At 35.2% G+C, this 20,254-nt stretch overlaps 7 protein-coding genes across 7 annotated transcripts in view; all 7 read left to right on the top strand.

The window, feature by feature from the left end:
- The window catches only part of LOC105175266 (tonoplast dicarboxylate transporter), a 3,902-nt gene extending 723 nt beyond the window's left edge, over positions 1–3,179 (top strand). Inside the window, exons 2-7 of the mRNA XM_020698403.1 lie at positions 31–171; positions 1,253–1,730; positions 1,849–1,892; positions 1,991–2,086; positions 2,353–2,863; positions 2,950–3,179. Coding sequence (XP_020554062.1) covers positions 31–171; positions 1,253–1,730; positions 1,849–1,892; positions 1,991–2,086; positions 2,353–2,863; positions 2,950–3,002 — 1,323 coding nt within the window. The 3' untranslated portion in view covers positions 3,003–3,179. The remainder of the gene's footprint in view (positions 1–30; positions 172–1,252; positions 1,731–1,848; positions 1,893–1,990; positions 2,087–2,352; positions 2,864–2,949) is intronic.
- On the top strand, positions 3,601–4,358 carry LOC105175409. The gene has a single exon (XM_011097844.2). The coding sequence runs from the start codon at positions 3,851–3,853 to the stop codon at positions 4,253–4,255; it is 405 nt and encodes a 134-aa protein (XP_011096146.1). The 5' UTR covers positions 3,601–3,850; the 3' UTR covers positions 4,256–4,358.
- LOC105175407 (cysteine proteinase inhibitor 1-like) lies at positions 4,742–5,110 on the top strand. Its single transcript, XM_011097843.1, has one exon. The coding sequence runs from the start codon at positions 4,742–4,744 to the stop codon at positions 5,108–5,110; it is 369 nt and encodes a 122-aa protein (XP_011096145.1).
- LOC105175265 (cysteine proteinase inhibitor 5-like) lies at positions 5,772–6,603 on the top strand. Its single transcript, XM_011097652.2, has one exon. It carries the CDS (start codon positions 5,985–5,987, stop codon positions 6,339–6,341), a length of 357 nt encoding a protein of 118 aa, XP_011095954.1. The 5' UTR covers positions 5,772–5,984; the 3' UTR covers positions 6,342–6,603.
- Positions 8,271–8,888, top strand: LOC105175264 (cysteine proteinase inhibitor 5-like). Its single transcript, XM_011097650.2, has one exon. It carries the CDS (start codon positions 8,319–8,321, stop codon positions 8,694–8,696), a length of 378 nt encoding a protein of 125 aa, XP_011095952.1. The 5' UTR covers positions 8,271–8,318; the 3' UTR covers positions 8,697–8,888.
- LOC105175263 (putative MO25-like protein At5g47540) lies at positions 11,954–17,235 on the top strand. Its single transcript, XM_011097649.2, has 11 exons — positions 11,954–12,456; positions 12,852–13,013; positions 13,210–13,328; positions 14,024–14,098; positions 14,692–14,785; positions 15,358–15,417; positions 15,757–15,825; positions 16,034–16,132; positions 16,577–16,621; positions 16,716–16,818; positions 16,909–17,235. Exons 1-11 carry the CDS (start codon positions 12,334–12,336, stop codon positions 16,983–16,985), a joined length of 1,026 nt encoding a protein of 341 aa, XP_011095951.1. The 5' UTR covers positions 11,954–12,333; the 3' UTR covers positions 16,986–17,235.
- The window catches only part of LOC105175262 (inositol monophosphatase 3), a 3,200-nt gene continuing 888 nt past the window's right edge, over positions 17,943–20,254 (top strand). Inside the window, exons 1-9 of the mRNA XM_011097648.2 lie at positions 17,943–18,123; positions 18,247–18,302; positions 18,425–18,475; positions 18,824–18,904; positions 19,030–19,133; positions 19,225–19,309; positions 19,724–19,778; positions 19,864–19,907; positions 20,151–20,219. Of these exons, the coding sequence (XP_011095950.1) occupies positions 18,111–18,123; positions 18,247–18,302; positions 18,425–18,475; positions 18,824–18,904; positions 19,030–19,133; positions 19,225–19,309; positions 19,724–19,778; positions 19,864–19,907; positions 20,151–20,219 (558 nt within the window). The 5' untranslated portion in view covers positions 17,943–18,110. The remainder of the gene's footprint in view (positions 18,124–18,246; positions 18,303–18,424; positions 18,476–18,823; positions 18,905–19,029; positions 19,134–19,224; positions 19,310–19,723; positions 19,779–19,863; positions 19,908–20,150; positions 20,220–20,254) is intronic.

Raw genomic sequence — 20,254 nt, 5'->3', positions numbered from 1 at the left:
ATTCCGATACCCTCCAGGCCGCCTCTCTTCCTCTTCCCCCTCTTCGGAATCGCCTCCGCCGATGACGTGGCGCATTCCTACATGGACGACGTGATCTCGCTTGTCCTTGGGAGTTTCATACTCGCGCTTGCTGTTGAGCATTACAACATACACAGGAGATTAGCTCTCAATGTAAGCACTCAACTCAATCTTCAAATACTTGGACCTCGTGTTAACTTCACCTGAAAATTCAATTCCTACTGCTCCAAATTAATGGCGTATTAGACTTTTTATTTCAAATTATATTATAGTTTTTAGTTTAATTAAATAAAATATACAACATCATTTGTAATACAATATTCTGTTTCTGGTATATATTTTTTTATAATTAAATACGGTAGATGATTAAAATATTAATTCTTATTAACTGTTTGTTATTTATCTATACTATATATCAATACTTCAAGGCTTTAGTAGATAAATTATTAATTACTAAAATATCAATGCTTATTTTTTTCTCCCGCAAATAAAATATTTTTTATGTAATTAGTTATATCAATTATTTTTTAGTTATCTAAGTTCAAATTTAATATATCTTATCAATATGGATCAGTTATACATTTAACAAAATATAACAAAAACTTTGAACTATAAGCATCAGGTATATTTGAACCACTAGAATTAGAAAAAATATATAGAAACCAGAATTAAATAAAACTTTTTCACGTATTGCAGCGTAACATTTCTAGTTATTATTATTTACGTATCGCAGCGTAACACTTCTAGTCATTATTATCCACAATCGTTTTCTTTATGTGAATTTTGATAAGGCCCTTCTACACCGAGTTTATTCAGATGGAGACAACTGAATAAAATTGTATTCCATCGTCAAGCAAAATGGACCAATCATAATATCTATATATCCCAGTGGTTAAAGTTGGTTTTATAGATAATTTCAAGATCATAAATTGAAATTTATTTAATTTTTTCTGAACAATTATAATCTATTTATTATATTGAGATGATTATATATGTATATAAATAATATGAATACATACATAAAAATTAGTAGCTAAACATTATGCAACAATTTGTTATCTTTATATTTCAAAAGCAGTAATGCTGTTTTCTTTAATTATACTAATTTCTGCTTAACTTTAAAAAATTCAGAAAATTATTTTGAGGCCACAGGACTACATAATCAATATGTTGTTTGTAATTTGTTATCAATTAAAATAATTGGAATTATGAGTCTGGGAGTGGGGCCACGCAGATAACCCTGCTATTCTGTGGTGATCCATTGAACCCACCCGTGCTCCTCCTGGGAATATGTGCCACGACAGCGTTCGTCAGCATGTGGATGCACAACGTGGCAGCAGCTGTTATGATGATGCCCGTCGCGACTGGAATATTGCAGAGGCTGCCATCGGGGCCCACTCGGTGCGTCCTCGTCACCAATTTTTGCAAGGCTGTGGTTTTGGGGGTGACATACTCTGCGGCTGTGGGAGGGATGAGCACCCTCACCGGGACAGGTGTCAATCTGATACTGGTTGGGATGTGGAAGAGCTACTTCCCTGAAGCCAGCCCCATCAGCTTCAACACGTGGCTCTTCTTCGGCTTCCCACTAGCCTTGCTGATTTTTATTGCTCTGTGGGCCATACTTTGCTTGTTGTACTGCAGGAAGGGGTCCAGTCAAGCTCTATCAGCCTATTTGGACAAAGCCCATTTGAGGAGGGAGCTTGATTTGCTCGGTAGGCCCAATATCCTTTTCTTGAATAAATATTAATAAATAAAAGCTCTAATAATTCAATTTTATTTTAGCTAGTTCTGGGAAATTAATAATATGATTGTGACATGATGGAACTGTAGGTCCAATGGCTTTTGCGGAGAAGATGGTACTAGCAATATTTTCGGTACGTCGTGATGTTTCTAATGAATTTATTAGTTATATTTTACTTTGATTTAATTTAATTTGTTTGATTAAAATTTAAAACTATAATTGTCAATGTAGATGTTGATAGTATTGTGGATGACGAGGAACATAACAGACGACATCCCTGGTTGGGGATCACTGTTCAAGGGTCGTGCTGGTGATGGAACTGCTAGTGTAAGCACCACTATTCATGATGCGGATGGATTATCTATTTTATTTCATATATACATGTCATGTGTATAATTATTAAATTATTGATTTTATCTAAAAAAATTGTATACAAACGAAATAATCAAGGCAACAAAAATTACAATATAAATTTCAATCCGTTCAAAATGATATTTGTTTTTATTACTGAATAGTTATATAATGAAAATATGTAACTTTGTCCTTCAATTAGCATTAATGAGAGCGCACAATTTGTTTGAATATATGTGCAGGTGATGATGGCAACACTACTGTTCATAATCCCAAACAAGAAGCAGCCAGGGGAGAAGCTAATGGACTGGAACAAATGCAAGAAACTGCCGTGGGGCATCGTACTCCTACTGGGGGCTGGATTCGCAATAGCTGACGGTGTTCGGACCAGCGGCCTGGCCGACGTGCTATCTGAAATGCTGGATTTCTTAGAGAAAGCGCCGTACTGGGCCATCGCCCCGGCCGTGTGCCTCATTAGCAGCACCATTACCGAATTTACCTCCAACAACGCCACCACGACCCTTGTCATTCCCCTTCTAATTCAAATTGCACAAACTATGCATCGGCACCCGCTGCTGCTCATAATTCCTGGTTCTATTGGAGCACAGTTTGCATTTTTGTTGCCGACTGGGACGCCTTCCAACATCGTTGGGTTCACGACAGGGCATATTGAGATCAATGATATGTTGATAACAGGGACTCCGCTCAAAATTGCTGGCATTCTTGTGTTATCTGTTCTTATGCCGACACTTGGTGAGTTCTAATTTCTGATTTGGGTTTCGTATAGGATGATGCTTTACTTTGAAATTGTGTTGAATTCGATTTTTTTGTTGTTGCAGGAGCTTTTGTTTTCGGGACAAATGAGCCACTGCAGAACTTGTCTAGGAGCTAGTTAACAAGTCTGGCGATGCCTTAATTTTGGGTGAAATCAATTTCTCTGCTTTGTAATTTTTTATTTCGATATATATATATTTTTTGTCGGGATATAAATATTTTCTTGTTACATTTATGTAACACATAAGAATTTCAATTTGTAAAGGTATATATAGGTTGATTTTGTACCTCGTTATTTTCTTGGACTTGTATATACAAAATGCTGAACATCTCTAACTACATCTAGTTAACAAAATCCAAATAAACAAATATTTTCTTAATTTTCTATATTTAGAAAAAAATCATTAGATGCTCTAGAGAAGATTGGTTAAAATAATATTTTTGTTAATGAATCAAGGAAATTTTTTAGAATTTCAGAAATGCTTTCTATACCAAGCTAGCTTTGGATTTTTTCTTACACATAAAACAGATTACAAAGTACAGGGTATCTAATATATATTCCTTAGTGAATAAACATAATGGGAAATTCTAATCCAAACCATATTTGGTTATATTTAAACTAATTATATGACAAGTGCAATATATTTGTTGTGAAACTTGTGTATAGTTCAGAAAAAATGATCAATCATATATCAAGTGTATGGCAATATCTGCAGCATTTGATTACAAGCTTATGATTTGCAATGCAAATTTACACAATCTTGCAGCATATGATCTTCTCAAATTCTACAAATATTACCTGCAGATTACTAAAAACTTGCAAGAAACAAACAGTGAATCTCTGTGAACTTACCAATCCATGTATAATTTGGTGCTCCGAATCCGGAACCCAAAATTATTACCCCTCCCAACACACATTATAAATACCAAACCAAACGACCCCTATTCCACACACCCAACTCCAAAATGGCCATAAAATCTTTCACTTTCCTCATGGTCTCTGCTTTCTTGATGGCCTCCTCTATTTTTGGGGTCTCTGCCGCCTTCACCGGCGGCCGGAAAGTCCTGGTTCCGGATGCTGCACCCTCCCCGTCACCGGGTGCTGATTATGGTTTCGTCCCTTTAAACACAAAGGACCCCAATGTGGTAGGACTAGCAACGTTTGCGCTCAATGAATACAATAAAATCAATAATGGCAAGTTGGTTTTCACCGCCTTGTTAGAGGCAGTATTGTTCGAGACGGCACAAGGAACAACCTACGGCTTTGACATTATAGCGACAGATCAGAACAACCAGTTGAATGACTATGATGCAAAGGTGTTGGTCGATAAAGATAGCAAGAAACTTGTGTTCTTCACTGAAAACCAATGATGTGTTGATGTTAGAATCGTAGGCGTATATGAGGGACTTGTAATAATTACAGTGACTGTGGTTAATTTACATATGCATTAAGGCTGCAAGTGGAGTTGTTGAATGTCTCCTTCCAATTGTTAATTACATGGATATTTTCCTATTATTTCGATGGCAAATACTTTTTTATTGCCAACAAAAATGAAGAAAAACGCATTAATTCCAACGGCATCTTTAGGGATAATTATTTTTATTGGGGGTATATATAATTTAAAAACAAAAGAATACAACAACAATTTATATAAAGGTTAGGAGATGTACAAGTTATTTTTCCTTTTCTTTATAATGGATACATAAATCGCATTTTCACATAATAAATCGTTCAAATTCTCAATGCTTCAAAATTAAAGGGTCCTATACAATTACTGAAACGGAATAGGTGTTGGAGTATTACACAAAGGGCCAAGAAGCGTGCGTGAGTCTCTTGCAAGACAATAATAACGGCTTATGGCTCACGCAACTGGCACTCTGGTTTTCGTCCTCCTATTGGTGGCTGGTTCTATAGCCTCAGCCACCTCCGAGGGGCAGAAATTGTTTCGTCTCGGCGGGTGGCGCCCAATCTCCAATCCACGAGACCACAAAGTGCTAGAAATCGCTGAGTTCGCGGTGAGGGAACATAATAAATTGGCCAAGACCAACTTGAAATTGCAAAGCGTGATCAGTGGAGCTATTCAGGTTGTCGGGGGCCGAATTTACAGGCTTGTTGTGTCGGCCGTGGATGCCACTTCTCCAGCCAACTATCTCGCTCTCGTTTATGAGAAGCCTTGGCAACATCTCAACATCCTTATTAGGTTTCAAAAAGTTGCAACTAAATAGGAAATTAATTCATGTAAGGTTTTTTCCGTTTCTTTTTAACTAATAATACTAAATAAAATTACAATATTTTATCGTAATACATTAAACAATAATATGACTGACAAGTAACAACCGTATATAAATACAACAATACAGTAATATAACTAATAATTATAAATAAATAACAATAGCCCACATAAATTTGAGACAAATACCTTAACAAGACTCAAATCCATAACTTGAAACTTATTTATAAGACCTCAATTTTAAACTTAATCATCAGGCTAAAAAGACATCATTGGTACTTCTTGGGGGATTTCTTAAATCCTCTCATACATTCTAAATAAAAGCGTAAAAAGATTACATTTTAATTAACTTAATGCTAGCTATTACCCACGTTTAAAATTACTGTCAATGATGGATGGATTTTAACCAATTTTATAAAAAAAAATATCTAGTGTGGAATCAATATAGTATTGTAATTTTGCATTAAATTTCGAAATATCACATTTTAATAAAATTTACCAACTTTCCTTCTGAGTATAATTATTCCTAATAAAATTTCAATTATGATAATTTCAAAAATCTCCAAAATTGCATTTAAAAATCCAACTGCAATTAAGAATAAATCTCATAAACTTATTCAGGAAAATTTCTAACCTGTCTATAATTACACAAAAGTTGCATTGAAAAATCCACACTAATTAAGTATTAAATCATCATAATCTTATCCTTATAAATGAATGGCAAATCTCTAACTTACACTAACACAGTAATCATCAGGGCAGGCAGTTTCCCGCGTGCAGCCCCCCACCCCCTATAAATACAAGGACCACCCAGCCCACCCTTATCAGTCTACCAACCAAACAATTTGCTCAACGGAAAAGAAGAGAACATGGCACGCGAATCTGGCTCGCTTCTCTTCGTATTCCTCGCAATTTTGCTGGCTTCTGCCCTCAACGAAGCCTCCAACGTCGGCGGATGGCAGCCGATCAACCCGAAAGACCCACAGGTGGTTGACATCGCAAATTTTGCGGTGACGGAGCACAACAAGGAGGCTGGTTCGGCCCTGGTTTTTCAAGATGTGGTCAAGGGACAAAAGCAGGTGGTGGCGGGAATTAATTACCAGCTGGTTATCGCCGCCGGGGACGGCACCCCCGCCGGTGTGAGGCTGTATTATCAGGCGATTGTTTGGGAGCAGGCGTCGCAGAAATCCCGGAAACTCCTGTCCTTCCAACAAATTAGAGGTTAATGGAAATTTTAGGGCGTTGATGGTGGCTGCGCTCATATATATTCACATGTATTTTTACAAAGAATAAGGAAGATAATGGTGACTACAAAGTTTGAATTAAGGGCAACCACCATTACTTCAATTTTCCGTCTTTCACTTCTCATATATCCACACATTTATGTGAATCATCAGTACTAATGAAATTCATTAACATATAAATCTTCACTGTCCAAAAGGAAAAAGCTCTACAACAAAGTAGTTGCATTGGAAACCTTGGAAGGATGTCAACTATTTCTACCATCAAATGATAAATTAAATAATACACCTAAAAAACAAAATATTGTGAAATATGAAATAGAGTGAAACAAATAAACATTATCGGGAACAGTTAAATATTACTAATAAAAAGGAATATACTATATATTACAATTTCTGAAATATTATTCGAAAATTATTGAACTTTGGAGGATGCAGTAAATTATTTACGCGCCATAGAAAAAAAAGTATAAAAAAGAATTCTAATATTGTTATAAAAATCCTATAAAATATGACAGAAAGATTGAGACCGTTGACGTAAACAAAAAGTAAGAGAAATATGAAACCTATAAAAGGAAATTTTGAGAACCAAAAATTCGAAACAATTGAATGGTTGAAAGGAGTAAATAAATGAAAATTGTTTGGACTTAAATTTTTATAAAAATTACGGTAGCACTCCAAAATTTAAATTCGTAAGCAATCTAGAAAAAGAAAAGTATAAAAAATTGAATACAATATAACAAACAATATAGTAATAGTTGATAGTAGAAAAGTGAGTTTTTTTTTTATTATGGATGTTATGAAAACATTACCTCCTGTTGTAGCAAAAAAACATGCTTTTATAGCCATAGTTTCTTGCAGTTTGAAAGAGTATGACCCCCTTGAGACTTGGGCTAGTGATTGCTACGGATAAACTTATATGGAATCTGGAAGAGGTTGGGGAAAATCTTTGAGAATTAGGCTTTATTTAGGACTTGAGATCGGTTAAGCCTCCTCACAGCATACATTTTCGAACTTCTAGGAGTAGTTGGGATGTGTGAGTTGATCTGCCCAAATTCTTGGACCTTTTCACAAATTATGTGGCCAGCCCTCCACCAGGTGGTTGAATGACCTTCTATCAACCGCCAATAAAAACACGTTGGTGCTTAGATGTCTGCCTAGTCATTCCTTATTCTAAACTTATAAGAATACTGTTGGATTCCTACCACAACCTATTTTTAAGAGTTGCTCTCGAATTCTTGAGGTTGAAGTCTCTTGGGTGCTATGTATTTTTTTGGACAATTTATTGGACTTCTTGCGAGTTGGGCTCCTTTTATAGACAAAGTGAATTTTTATAATTTCAGCATGAAAAGAGTGTAAAAGGACTTTTATAAAATAGATTGAATCTCTTTATTAAAAAACAATTAAGTAATTAAACATATATTATCATAACAAAAAAAATCAAAATTTAATTTTTTTGATAGGATTTAATTAGTATCCATATTGTGAAGATAAGATTTTGGATGGGTGAATTTTCAAATAAATACAAAGTAAATTCCTAATTAATTTAGAATAGATGAGATCTTTTAACCAATAAAATATTTTCTAGATTACTATATAATTTCGAATTCTAATAACTAAAATTTTTTGGTCAAAATTGAGTGATTACGGTCAAACACCCCAGGGCCCAGATAATAGACATTTCCTCATAGATTTCAATTATGGTGTTTCGATAATCATAGAAAAATTGCATAGAAACATCCAACTCTAATTAAGACTAAACTCATCATAATTCTATTATTGTGAATTTGTAACCTGTCCAAAGTTGCTTGAATGGCTTATCTGTAACTCACCACAGTGATACGGCGACGTAGTAATCATCAAGGCAGTTTTCCGCGTGCCGCGGGCCATGCCCCTATAAATATAATGACCACCCCAACCCTCAATTCACCTGACCACTTGCACAAGGGAAAAGAAAAGAACATGGCGCATAAATCTCTCTCGCTTCTCTGCGTATTCCTCGCGATTTTGCTGGCTTCTGCCCTCAACGAAGCCTCCCCCGCCTTGAAAAGGGGAAAGATCGTCGGCGGATGGCAGCCGATCGAAAACCCGAAAGACCCAGAGGTTGTTGCGATCGCAAATTTTGCGGTGACGGAGCACAACAAGGAGGCTAAAACGACCTTTGCTTTTGAATCAGTGGTAAAGGGAGAAACGCAAGTGGTTGCCGGCACGAATTACCGGCTGGATATCGCCGTCAAGGACGGCAGCGCCGCCGATTCGAAGCAATACCGGGCGCTTGTTTGGGACAAGCCATGGCAGAAATTCCGCAAGCTCTTGTCCTTCGAAGAAATTAAAGGTTAATGGAGATTTTAGGGCAATGGTGGTGGCTGCTGGTTATAAATTAAATATTCAGATGTATTTATGCATATGATGCTTTATGGAAGTGTGGAGTTGAGTATGTGATGATTCATAAATAAATCTGGAGAAGTTTTCATCTCTTGTAATTTGGAATTTACTTGAATTATCAATTACAGTTGGTTTCCTTTTGTTTCTTTTTTTGGGTTGTCCATTCTTATGTCTGTTAATGAATCCATCCATGTATCTGATATTGACAGAACAAAGGAAGAAAGGGAAACTTTGCAATAAATTTTAGGGTAACTTGCAATAATATTTTTAAAATTTTATTTTATTTTTAAAAATTATAAATATTTTCTTGATTTCTAATAATGAACCATTTATGATTTTTTCTAATGGTAAATTGATAAAATTAACCTTTTTAATTATAAATTATAAATTTATATATTTTAAAAATAATTTTTTTTGCTAATGTCATATGAATTATTTACTCTATCCATTTTCATTTAAAAAAAAGAATAACAGGAACAAAATAGTAATTCTCACATCACTCTCTAGAAGTTATATAATAATTAAAAATAATTTTTTAAATAATAAAAAATATTAGTAATTATGCCAATTCTTACCTTGAATCTTATAGAGTGTGAATGGCAGCAAAACTTGAAAAAATTACAAAAATCATTTTAATCTTACCTAAGAAAACTTGAAGGGTGCAGTGCACATTAATTGATAGCTATTATCGACGTTATAGAGGTACAGAAGCCTATCTAATCACTAGTTATTTTTATGATTATCAGTACACGCAACGTTGGAGAAAGATGTATGTACCTAACTTGGGTCACAATAGCCCCTAAAACTCTACCATCCCATCCCCTCAGACTTAATTGTTGCATTGCAAACTGGATTTCAATTTGTTGTTGGGCTTCATTTCCTCAACTCTAAATATCCAATCAGTTGGTCTTCTTTGTTAACTTATTCTGTTAGCCCAGTAGTTGAAGGGTTGTTCACCCTATGGTTTTATGTTATTTTGGCCTGCATAGTTGCACAAAGACTTGTGTGTGTGTGTAAGTTTGAGGCATTTTTTGTATTTTTGTTTGGTGATTAATGTAAGATTGTGTTCATTCCTTTAAGTTATGTGCATTGATTACCTTGTGTTGCTAGTATGTATTATGCGTGTGTTGTTGGCTTGTTAAATCTAATTCAGAACTAAATCAACACACGAGGGTTTGAGTGATTGACTGACTGATTGTGTGAGAAACTAGGCTGATTAAAACTTTACTTGACATAAAAAACCCTTATGATGGAAGGTATAATTGTTTCAATTTCTCTCCTGTTAGTTCCAATAAAATTATGTAATTTTTTTGGTAAATTGTGCATTGATAAATCTACTTTGTGTTTGTATATATTTCGAGAAGGAATATTCTACAGCAAATCCAAGCTAGAGAGAAAAAAAGTGAGAGAGGTGGTTATGATTTTGAGTTTTGAGTTTGAGAGGCCAGGAAATAAAGAGAAGATGGAGATGTTGAAAAGGAAGTAGGAGGGGTTGTGGAAGTAATAAAAGTTGGAGAAGAATACATGTGAATGTAAAAGGTGGATTGGAAAGCCTCTTCCTCCTCCTAACTTGTAATTTGCATTCCCTTTTATTATTATTATTATTATTATTTTCTTCATGTGTTAAAAGTAGAGAAAGAAACACCTTTGCCTTGGATGCCTCATTCTTTCTGCAAGGGACAGTGGAACCATCTGTTATATATTTTGATATATCCAGATGTCAAATTAATACTTGATGATTACACTTCTATCCTATATGAGATTTTATGTAATTACATTTGGTTTGAGAAATTATATCTAGTATTCCTAAAATTTGCTTTTATCTTACAAATAAATATCTCTGTTAGACAAAATTCACTGAATTTGCTGATGTTAATAAAAAATTGAAACAAAATCTATATTTACCCCTAATTGATTTATTAGAGGTCAAATAAATCTTTTTATAATCAAATTGTGCTCATATGTCTTCACGTGTTAATGCATATGAGTAGGTATATTTCGCCGTTATAAGGGTAGTTTAGCTCGAAAAAAATTATTTGACTTACAATAAATCAATAATAAGTCAATAAATTCAATTTATTTTATTAATATCAACAAATTTAATGAATTTTGACTAATGATGGATTTATTTGTTAGACGAAAACAAATCTCAAGGGTACTAGATGTCATTTCCCAAACCATAGGAGGTTTGTGTGTAATTACACAAAATCTCAGAGGAGGGGAGTGTACTTATCCCAATCATAAATTGCATTCAAAATATACATTAAAACAAATAAACAAACAAAAAATTACTGAATAGCTTACGTGGCGGGCTTAAATGTCTTAAACGTACCACTTTTATTTATATGATTCTAATATATCTATAAAAAAAGTTTAAAAAATAATGTATGTATAGAACATACGATTGTATCCTACTTATTTGGATTACGGCTTGGTCCGAAGGTAAAGTAAGGTTTCTACAATAAAATTTTACAAATTAGGTGTTTTAGTTTGATTGGTGAAAGTGTCCTAATCCGGACGATAATTACCAATTAAATCCGGACGAAAGTGACAAGGCGTGGTGTATGATGTCTTTGGAATGATTGAAATGGTCTAATTGTTGGTATAATCTAGCCTGTGTTTGGTATAATCAATTTAAAATTACCAGATAATCATTATTATTATTTTCTACATTTGTAATTTAAGATGAAAATAATAATTATTTTATTCACATCAATGTAAGCAAAACTTTCAAGATCATTAAATATAAGAAACTCATTTTTGTTAAAATTAAGTTAATAATAACCATTTCATCTGAAATAATTTTGAATTATTTTGAAGGTGAGTAAGTGGATATTATATATAAATTCTACGATTCGAACAAGATATATTGTTAAAAGTTTATTATAAAGTGTACCAAAGATTTGTTTGCGCATCACCTAATTTTTCAATAAAATTTATATTCATATTTGGCACCAGAAAAACACCAATTAAATAAATAATAAAAGTGAAAATACTGATAAAACAATAAAGATGCTTTGGTTTCTCATATGCTAAAATTAAAAAAAAAACAGATTTAAATCTTATTTTGGAATTTTATAGATATTAAAAGGAAAAAAAAGGTTGATTTTGAAAAAAGTTAGTGAACTTTTCAAAATATCTTTACCCAAACAGGGTCTAGTAGGTAAAAAATGAGTATAAAATAGCAGAAGAAATCAGAACCACACAGAAGGTGGCCAGACTGTGAATAGGGATGAGGTGAGCCACAAGATGAACCTCATCAGCCAACTGCGCACACATATATAAATAAAAATTCAAAATCCCCCAGGATTCCTTCTTACCCTTAACCCCCAAAATTTCTGGTAAATAATACCCCGAAAAATCAGTTTTAGTGAATCCAAAACCCCAACTTAAGGATTGATAAAATCAAATTAACCTAGGCGCTACTCAGCAAATCGTTGACGGGGATCCTGGGGGATTTAAACAAGTATCCAAAATAGGAGGGTGTTTGTCAAGCGGAGGCCAGCCGGCGGCGCAGCGGGCCTCGTCGCAGTCGGTGGCCCGGAGGCTCCCGCTGCCGGAGAATATCGACGCCGGCGCCGATAACGCCAGGATGAAGGCTTTGTTCAAGTCGAAGCCCAAGACTCCGGCCGATTTGGTGCGGCAGACGCGCGATCTACTCATCTTCGTCGATCGCGGCGGCCCCGACACTAAGGAGAGCAAGCGCGACGAGAAGGTTTTTTCTGTTTACTTTTTTATGCATTATGTGCTTTCTGTCTGGATCTGGTGGTGCTCGTAGTGGACATTGTGATGGAATATGGATAGAAAGCGAGTAGTTCTGTTGCTAGTAAAGATTGATTTGATGTACTATTTAATTATTATCTTTCTGGGATTATTTCATGTTCTCGGCTGTTAGTCTAGTGTAATTGATGTATATTCATTTGTTTACTTTAATTCTCACGTTTGCGATGGTCCTGGTGGATGCGTTTGCTTGATGAGAATCTACAGGACGAGTTTCAACTGTTTGCTTCACGTCGTTGCATCAAATCGGAATTGTGGACTAGTTGATACTACTTTGTTCTGCTACTTATGCTGTCTACTTTGTCTTCTTTTATTGTTTGTCCTTTGTAGATGGCGGAGTTGAGCAAACTTATCAGAGACCTAAAACAAGTTCTATATGGGGACAGTGAATCTGAGCCTGTTGCGGAAGCCTGTGCACAGTTGACACAAGAGTTTTTCAGAGAGAACACTCTTCGGCTGCTAATTGTATGTCTTCCCAAGTTGAACTTAGAGGTAAATTTTAACGATCTTGTATTTGGAAGCCACAAATTATCAGAATCATGCTTGATGAAATAACTTTTGCTTTTGAATTGAATTTGGACACGATGCTTATATTATATAACTCTTTGTTTTGAATGTTGTAGACATTTTTTGGTTGCAGTGTGTTCCTTAAAATGATAATTGAGAAGATAATTGTGTATTGTTGCAGACCCGCAAAGATGCTACACAGGTTGTTGCAAATCTGCAGAGGCAACAGGTTCAGTCGAGGTTGATTGCCTGTGATTACTTGGAAAAGAACATAGATCTCATGGATATCTTGGTAGCAGGGTAAGCATGAAATTTTTTTTTGCAGTAGACTCTGGATGTTTAAATGAAGTAAATCTCAGGTTTAAGACTCCAATTGGAATTGTGACTTAGAATTTTATATAAGAGATTGATACTTTTGCTTATCTTTGCAGTTAAAAAAGTATTTGAAAGATGACAATTGAAATGGGAGGATTTAATCATATTAAACTGTAATGCCTTTCCCTTGCTGAAATATTAGTTCAGTCAAAATCCGTTTCCTCCAACTTTCTTAGGTCAAGAGGCAGCATACTTTTGTGTTATCTTGTTAGGGGAAGTGAACAGACAATTTCCTTCACTCAACCTTCTCTGGTACTATCTTTATCTTGTATATCTGCCTTCTCACAGTGCAACAGAGATTTGCATTTTCTTTTTATGTTTGCAAAGGCCCTTGTATATTGTTATTCCTCAAAAAATTGTGGTTGCTGGATAATACTTAGTTCAATTTCATGAATTCAAAAATCAAGATGTATAGATTTGAGGATCATGACTCATGTTGTCCTATGGATGATGACTTGGTTTATTTGTATGTTCATTAAGAAAGTCTTCATTAAATGTGGTTATTTGTAAATCAGCAGTTCGGTGGTGTTTTGTGTTCCTTTTTAATTTCTAATTTTTCAAAGGGAAAATCTGTTTAGCAATTTTGGTGACTTTAGTTTGCTTTGCTATTTGGCCACCAGTTACGAGAATACTGATCTTGCATTACACTATGGTGCAATGTTAAGGGAATGCATACGCCACCAAAGTGTTGCGAGGTGAGTGGATTATTCAGTTCTTTGCTCTTTTCTTGTGTAATGTATTAAAGTTTCAACAGAAACTTGACCAGAATTAATGAATTTTGAGGTCTCCTTCACGTGAATCAGGATACCTAACATCTCATAATGTTGATATATTCATTTTAAGTAAAGAGGGGATGGGGTGTTATTTTTTTTTAAAAAAATCTCGTTGTCATTTGAAAATTTGTATAATATTAGGTGTAGTCTGGTTACTGTATGAATGGATCAAATGATTTTTCTTCTCCCTAGACTTTAAATAAAACAGTGAAAAATTCAGGGCACAGGGGAGAATATGTGTACATAAACAAATGGAGCTGTGTAAATTAGCTTTAGTTTGCCGTATAAGGAGAAAATTAGTAAATTAACTCTTCTTCTGTTTGATGTAAACTCTCTGGCTTACATCGATGGATGCACCAAGGCAATATTCTGCAATTTTGGCGTCTCAAAATTTCTTTAAGAATAATTGACCGCGTTGTACCCTTTTTGTTTCCGTGCATAAGCTGAGATGATACGGAACTACTGCAGATATTAATGTTTCATTTACTAGTTCTACAATCTGCATTGGTCTATAGGTACGTTTTGGAATCAGAGCATATGAAGAAATTTTTTGATTATATACAACTCCCGAATTTTGACATTGCTTCAGATGCTGCTGCCACTTTCAAGGTTGAATATTCTTTCTGAAGTATTAATAATTTAATGATTACTCTCTCTCTCTATTTCAACTTGTTGGTTGATCTCCTCTCTGCTATATTATCCATACTATGAAGTTGTCTTCTATGTTATTGTTGAGCAGTATTTCACTCTGTATCTCTCTTCATTGGATACCTCTGTTGCGAATGTCCTTGTCAGTTTTATTTTGGGATAATATTTGAGAACAATTTTTCTTCAAAATGGGACCAAATTTCTCATGTGCCTCAGCTGCTTGTATCATCTAAAGAATGGGAAATTTGGCTCTGAACTGACTGGGATTCTTTATTTATTTCCTGATGCTCATAATGAAAAGGCACAGTACTGAAACCTTGAACATTTAATTTGCATTTTTAGATATCAAAACGAAAAAGGCACTTCTTCTAAAACCTTGACCATGTAAATTATGGTATCTAAGAGAAACTAGGAGATGGCTTAGGGATAGTGGTATCATGTTCTTTATTAATTTCATTTTCCCGGTTGCATTCCAATTTCCATTATGTGTTGTGGCTTTGAAGTTCGCTGACAGGTTACACATCCTGTTGCAGGAACTATTAACTAGGCATAAGTCAACTGTAGCTGAATTTCTTTCCAAAAATTATGACTGGGTAAGTATTTTTGCTTTTCAATAGCTTGCTAATCGTTGATACTCTTTTTTATGCGCATTCATTTATGAGTTAAAAACCGGTTTTCATTAATGTGTTTTTACCTCTGGTGTAGTCATTAAGTTATTTTTTGCTTTCTGCATTAATTTTCACCCGCTCCCTTTTCTTTAATCATTTCTGTATACTTTTGATAATTATGCTCATTTTTTTGCTCTCAGGAAACTATTTATGCCCTATAATTTAACTTTTTTTGTCTGAGCTAGAAGTAAATGATTTGTTTCTTGGATTCCTCTGTGAGCTCCTCATTCCATTCTGATTTGCTTGATGCTTTGTCATCAACAGTTCTTTGCAGAGTATAACTCGAAGTTGCTTGAATCTACTAACTACATCACCAGAAGGCAAGCTGTCAAGGTAATGTCAATTCCATTCTCTTTTGAGTATACATGGGGACATCTCATATGGTGAACCAAGACCCCTTCTCCAGTCAAACTGTGAAAACAACTGATTACAATACAAATTCTTAAGGGTGCAAAGGAAAAAAATTGCATGATTCTATGCTTCGATGGGGGTTCCATCTTTTCAGCTGAGTTGTTATTGTGCTGTTATTTGCTTCTTTCAGCTGTTGGGAGATATCTTGCTGGATCGTTCAAATTCAGCTGTAATGACTCGATATGTTTGCTCAAGGGACAACTTGAGGATCCTCATGAATCTTCTCAGAGTATGATCATGTTCTTGGCTTTTAGATTCAACTCCCACTTCCTCCTGGCCTTGTGCATAATTGGACAATTAGGAAAAGAAAATTAGAAGAAGATGAAATCATTTCATTTGGAATTAATCTCAAGATAACTAAATAACTGGCAAATCTGTTTGGACTGGGGATTACTGGAAGTGGACTTTCTTATGCTGAATGATCATGGATGCAGCAATGCTTAGGATTCTGTAATAAACCATAGCAGAGGCCTATTTGGTTCTTCATTATGGATGCTGATGGATTTAACATATCCTAAACATCCCCTTCCGATATTAAGTTAACAAATACGAATGGAACTTATCTCACTCCTGTTGTCTTTTGTGATTCTCTTATTAAATCAGAAAAAGAGCTTGTTTTATCTCACTGTTACTAAGTCATGTATTCACTGTTGAAATTTTTGCCTTCTGCCAGGAGTCGAGCAAGAGTATTCAGATCGAAGCATTTCATGTTTTTAAGGTACCATCCTAGATCCTGTGCTAAGCTTCCAGCAGATAGTTGAAATGATTTATTCCTCATATTGTCCGTTCGGACTTGGCACAAATATGTGCAGTTATTTGCTGCTAATCAGCACAAGCCCCCGGACATTGTTGGTATCCTTGTGACGAATAGAAGCAAGCTTCTACGCCTCTTTGCTGATTTTAAGACTGACAAAGGTACGAGTATCTGTCTTCAATGCTGACAATCCTAGAATCTTCTTTGTTCCCAGTGAACTTGTGTCTGAGTCTTGGTTCCTTTTGTTACAGAGGATGAACAGTTTGAGGCAGATAAAGCTCAAGTCGTCAAAGAAATTGCCGCACTTGAGCCCAAAGAACGGCCATGAGTTCAGCTCTAATTTAGTTCATCTGCTGTCATGGCAGTGTTGTATGAGTAAATACTAGTTTGTGCTTCCCTTTTTCTCATATATATTTGTTAATTAGTACATCTTTAGCCCGATATTGTGAACACGAATGGGGAAAGTGCTGGCCTCAATTTCATTTTCATCTCCTATTTATCCCATATTCTGCTGATGCTGTTATGGAATGTCTGATATTATTTTCTGAAAAGGGGGTCTTCTAAAATTTGTTGAGGAAGTTGGAACTGTGGGGAGGCCGGACTATGTATGTTATTCATGCTTTTGCCATCTCCATTTTAAATTCTTGAGTCCATGATTAAAATCTCCTGTGTGGCTCATATTCACTTTAGGTGCCTGTAAGTTTAAGATGATGAGAAATTGTGTGGAAGACAGAATCGAGAATGTTCTCTCTATATTTTGGATGCTAGGATAATATATGATGCTTATAAGCTTTCTGGCGTATCACAGATGCATAGTTTGGCGGAGAATGAGGTATCTTGGCTTGTGTGATTGTGATTGTGTGGGGGATTCTCAAGGTTAGATTCGAATAATGCACCAGCATATTCTGTGAGATAACGATTTTGAATGTCTAAGGTAGATGTGAATGTATACCAATTTTGTTAAATAAATGACACACGGACACGGTTCACGGAAAAAAAAAAAAAACTAAAAATAGCATTCCTGTTTATTTGGTAGATTAGAAATAAGTAGTTACCAATTAATTGGACTATTAAATCAGTAAACCGCCGTTGCCTAATAATATATAGATACATATATAATATCTATTTATATACAAAGGTGGGGGTAAGCTAAATTAGAATCATGATATATTCTATAAAGAGGAAAACTGATGGCAATTTAATGAATTAATTGTTGGCAATTTAATATAATAATAAGAATATGACGGCCTGAATGACGCCGTAAGTACCAGCAGTTACTCAAAAAGTTGTCAAGTGAGAGAATGGGCAAGTGAATGTAAACAAAATCCAAGTATTTTTCTTGAAATAAATGAAATCATTGGCTTCTTTTTTTTGGTTCATGTGCTGCGTGAAATAGAAAGCTTCCGACCATCAAATTCTCTAATCCGCACCCAATCTTCAAGAAACCGAAAGAATGGCACAACAAGGCAGGCTATAAATCTTTCTTTATTGAAATTCGCGCACAAACACAAACTCTCTGCTGGTATATTTTGCGTGCATTAACATGTATTGTGATGTTGGAGTATCTTGATGATTTTCTTGAATTTCAGGTTCCCTGGAAGATTTCTTGGCCGCAGCGGTGGACGCTGCCAAGAAAGCTGGAGAGGTGGCATTCTCTCTGAAATCCTGTGTTCATGTTTGCCACCATTCTTGTATTCATGCTTTCCTGCGGCGCCCATTGATGTGATTTTCATTGATCTAATTATTTCAAAACTCATTGGGTTACAGATTATTCGTTCTGGGTTCTACGAGACTAAGCATGTGGAGCACAAAGGCCAGGTAAAATCTTGACTTGTTGATTTTATGAATTTGGTAAATTTATAGTCAAGAATGTGTGTGTTATAGTCAGGATTTGGGTTTTATAATCTGCTACATATATTGATGACTCTTGCTTAACGTGATTGGATGTTGGAGTTTGCCGGAAATACCTTGAAACCTTCAGGGGCAGCTTTCCTTTTTATTGTTCTTGATTTTGAAATCTTGCAATGAGAATAGGGACTGAGGAGGGAACACCAGTTAAAGGAATTTTGAGAGACTTGTGCACTTTATCATGTTTCTGTTTGCTCGACTGTGCTGTGACGATATACTTGGTTATTTCTGATGCGTAACAATCATTAATATGTGTAGGTGGATCTGGTCACCGAGACAGATAAGGCCTGTGAAGAACTTGTATTCAATTTTCTCAAACAACGATTCCCTGACCATAAGGTTAGCAACATATTTTGGTATTATGTCTTGTTCTAGAATAATATCTGAGACTGTTGCTTGCTGTTTTCAAGTTGGATGCTTCTCAATTACCTGGTTCTCATGTTTGACTTTTACCTCTATTTTAGTTCATTGGGGAAGAAACCACTGCTGCTTGTGGTGCCTCTGAATTGACTCATGAACCAACTTGGATTGTTGATCCTCTGGATGGGACAACTAACTTTGTACACGGGCAAGTATCAGATAATTATTTCATTTGATACATAAAAATTTTCTCAATGTTCTTGTTGAGCTTATAGTAATCAGAATGTGATGAATGGCAGGTTTCCATTTGTATGTGTATCTATCGGGCTCACAATTGAACAAGTTCCAACAGTCGGTGTGGTTTATAACCCAATAATGGATGAGGTAAGATCATTCAGCTTCTAAGTGATGAGTACTAGGAGGTTAACTTCCTGCAACTTCTTACATTGTTTCTTTTGAGTACAGAACTCTAGCAAATTGCTAGTATGAAAATCAATTATTAAGACATTAGGTGCCACACAGCATGCATCTTTCTTCTTGCAATCCTAGCTACTGGTTTGATGCTCATTGTTTTTTGTTTCCTATTCTTTGTAGTAGTTATGTCATCTTGATAAAGTGAATTTTGCTGACAATAAAAAATATGATTATCTATTCAAGTGATGAATGGCTCCGTTTCCATTCTGTGATTCCCTTTTGCAAAACTTTCCTGCCTTTCGGTGTAAGAACTTATATGCATAGATTGCTGTTTCTAGCAGATTTTTGTTGAGTGGTTGATAAATTTTTCCTTTCAATATGTAGCTCTTTACTGCCATTCGTGGGAAAGGTGCTTTCCTCAATGGAAAACCCATCAAAGGTAAGATACTTCTTCATTTAAATATTTTCTTATGAACATTAGTTTTATGGTTTGCTTAGACCACTACTACTATATGTTTTTGCAGCATCTTCTCAAACTGAACTGGTGAAGTCCCTTCTTGTCACAGAGGTACTCAGCTAAGCATATTGATGAAACCATGCTTTGGGTGGCAGAAAATTTGTTTATTGTCTGCATTTAATTGTTCAGCAAGGAACTTATGGAATTTGGATGGTTGGTCTAGCTTCCGCCATCTTTACTTGCTAGTTGTTGTGTCTGTTTATGCTGTTTCAGTAAAATTTCTAAAATTGAAAAATTATTAGCCTAATCTTAGTTGTAAGAATCTTATCTGGTGTGTGTAAATGGAAATGACAGGCTGGCACAAAGCGTGACAAGCCCACTTTGGACGCCAGTACAAATAGGATCAATAGCTTACTTTTCAAGGTAATCTAGTGAGTGGTCTCATATCAATTGTTTCC

Source organism: Sesamum indicum, linkage group LG12 (assembly GCF_000512975.1).
Source record: "Sesamum indicum cultivar Zhongzhi No. 13 linkage group LG12, S_indicum_v1.0, whole genome shotgun sequence".
Lineage (NCBI taxonomy): Eukaryota > Viridiplantae > Streptophyta > Magnoliopsida > Lamiales > Pedaliaceae > Sesamum > Sesamum indicum.
This window is presented reverse-complemented; position numbering and strand designations above follow the sequence as displayed.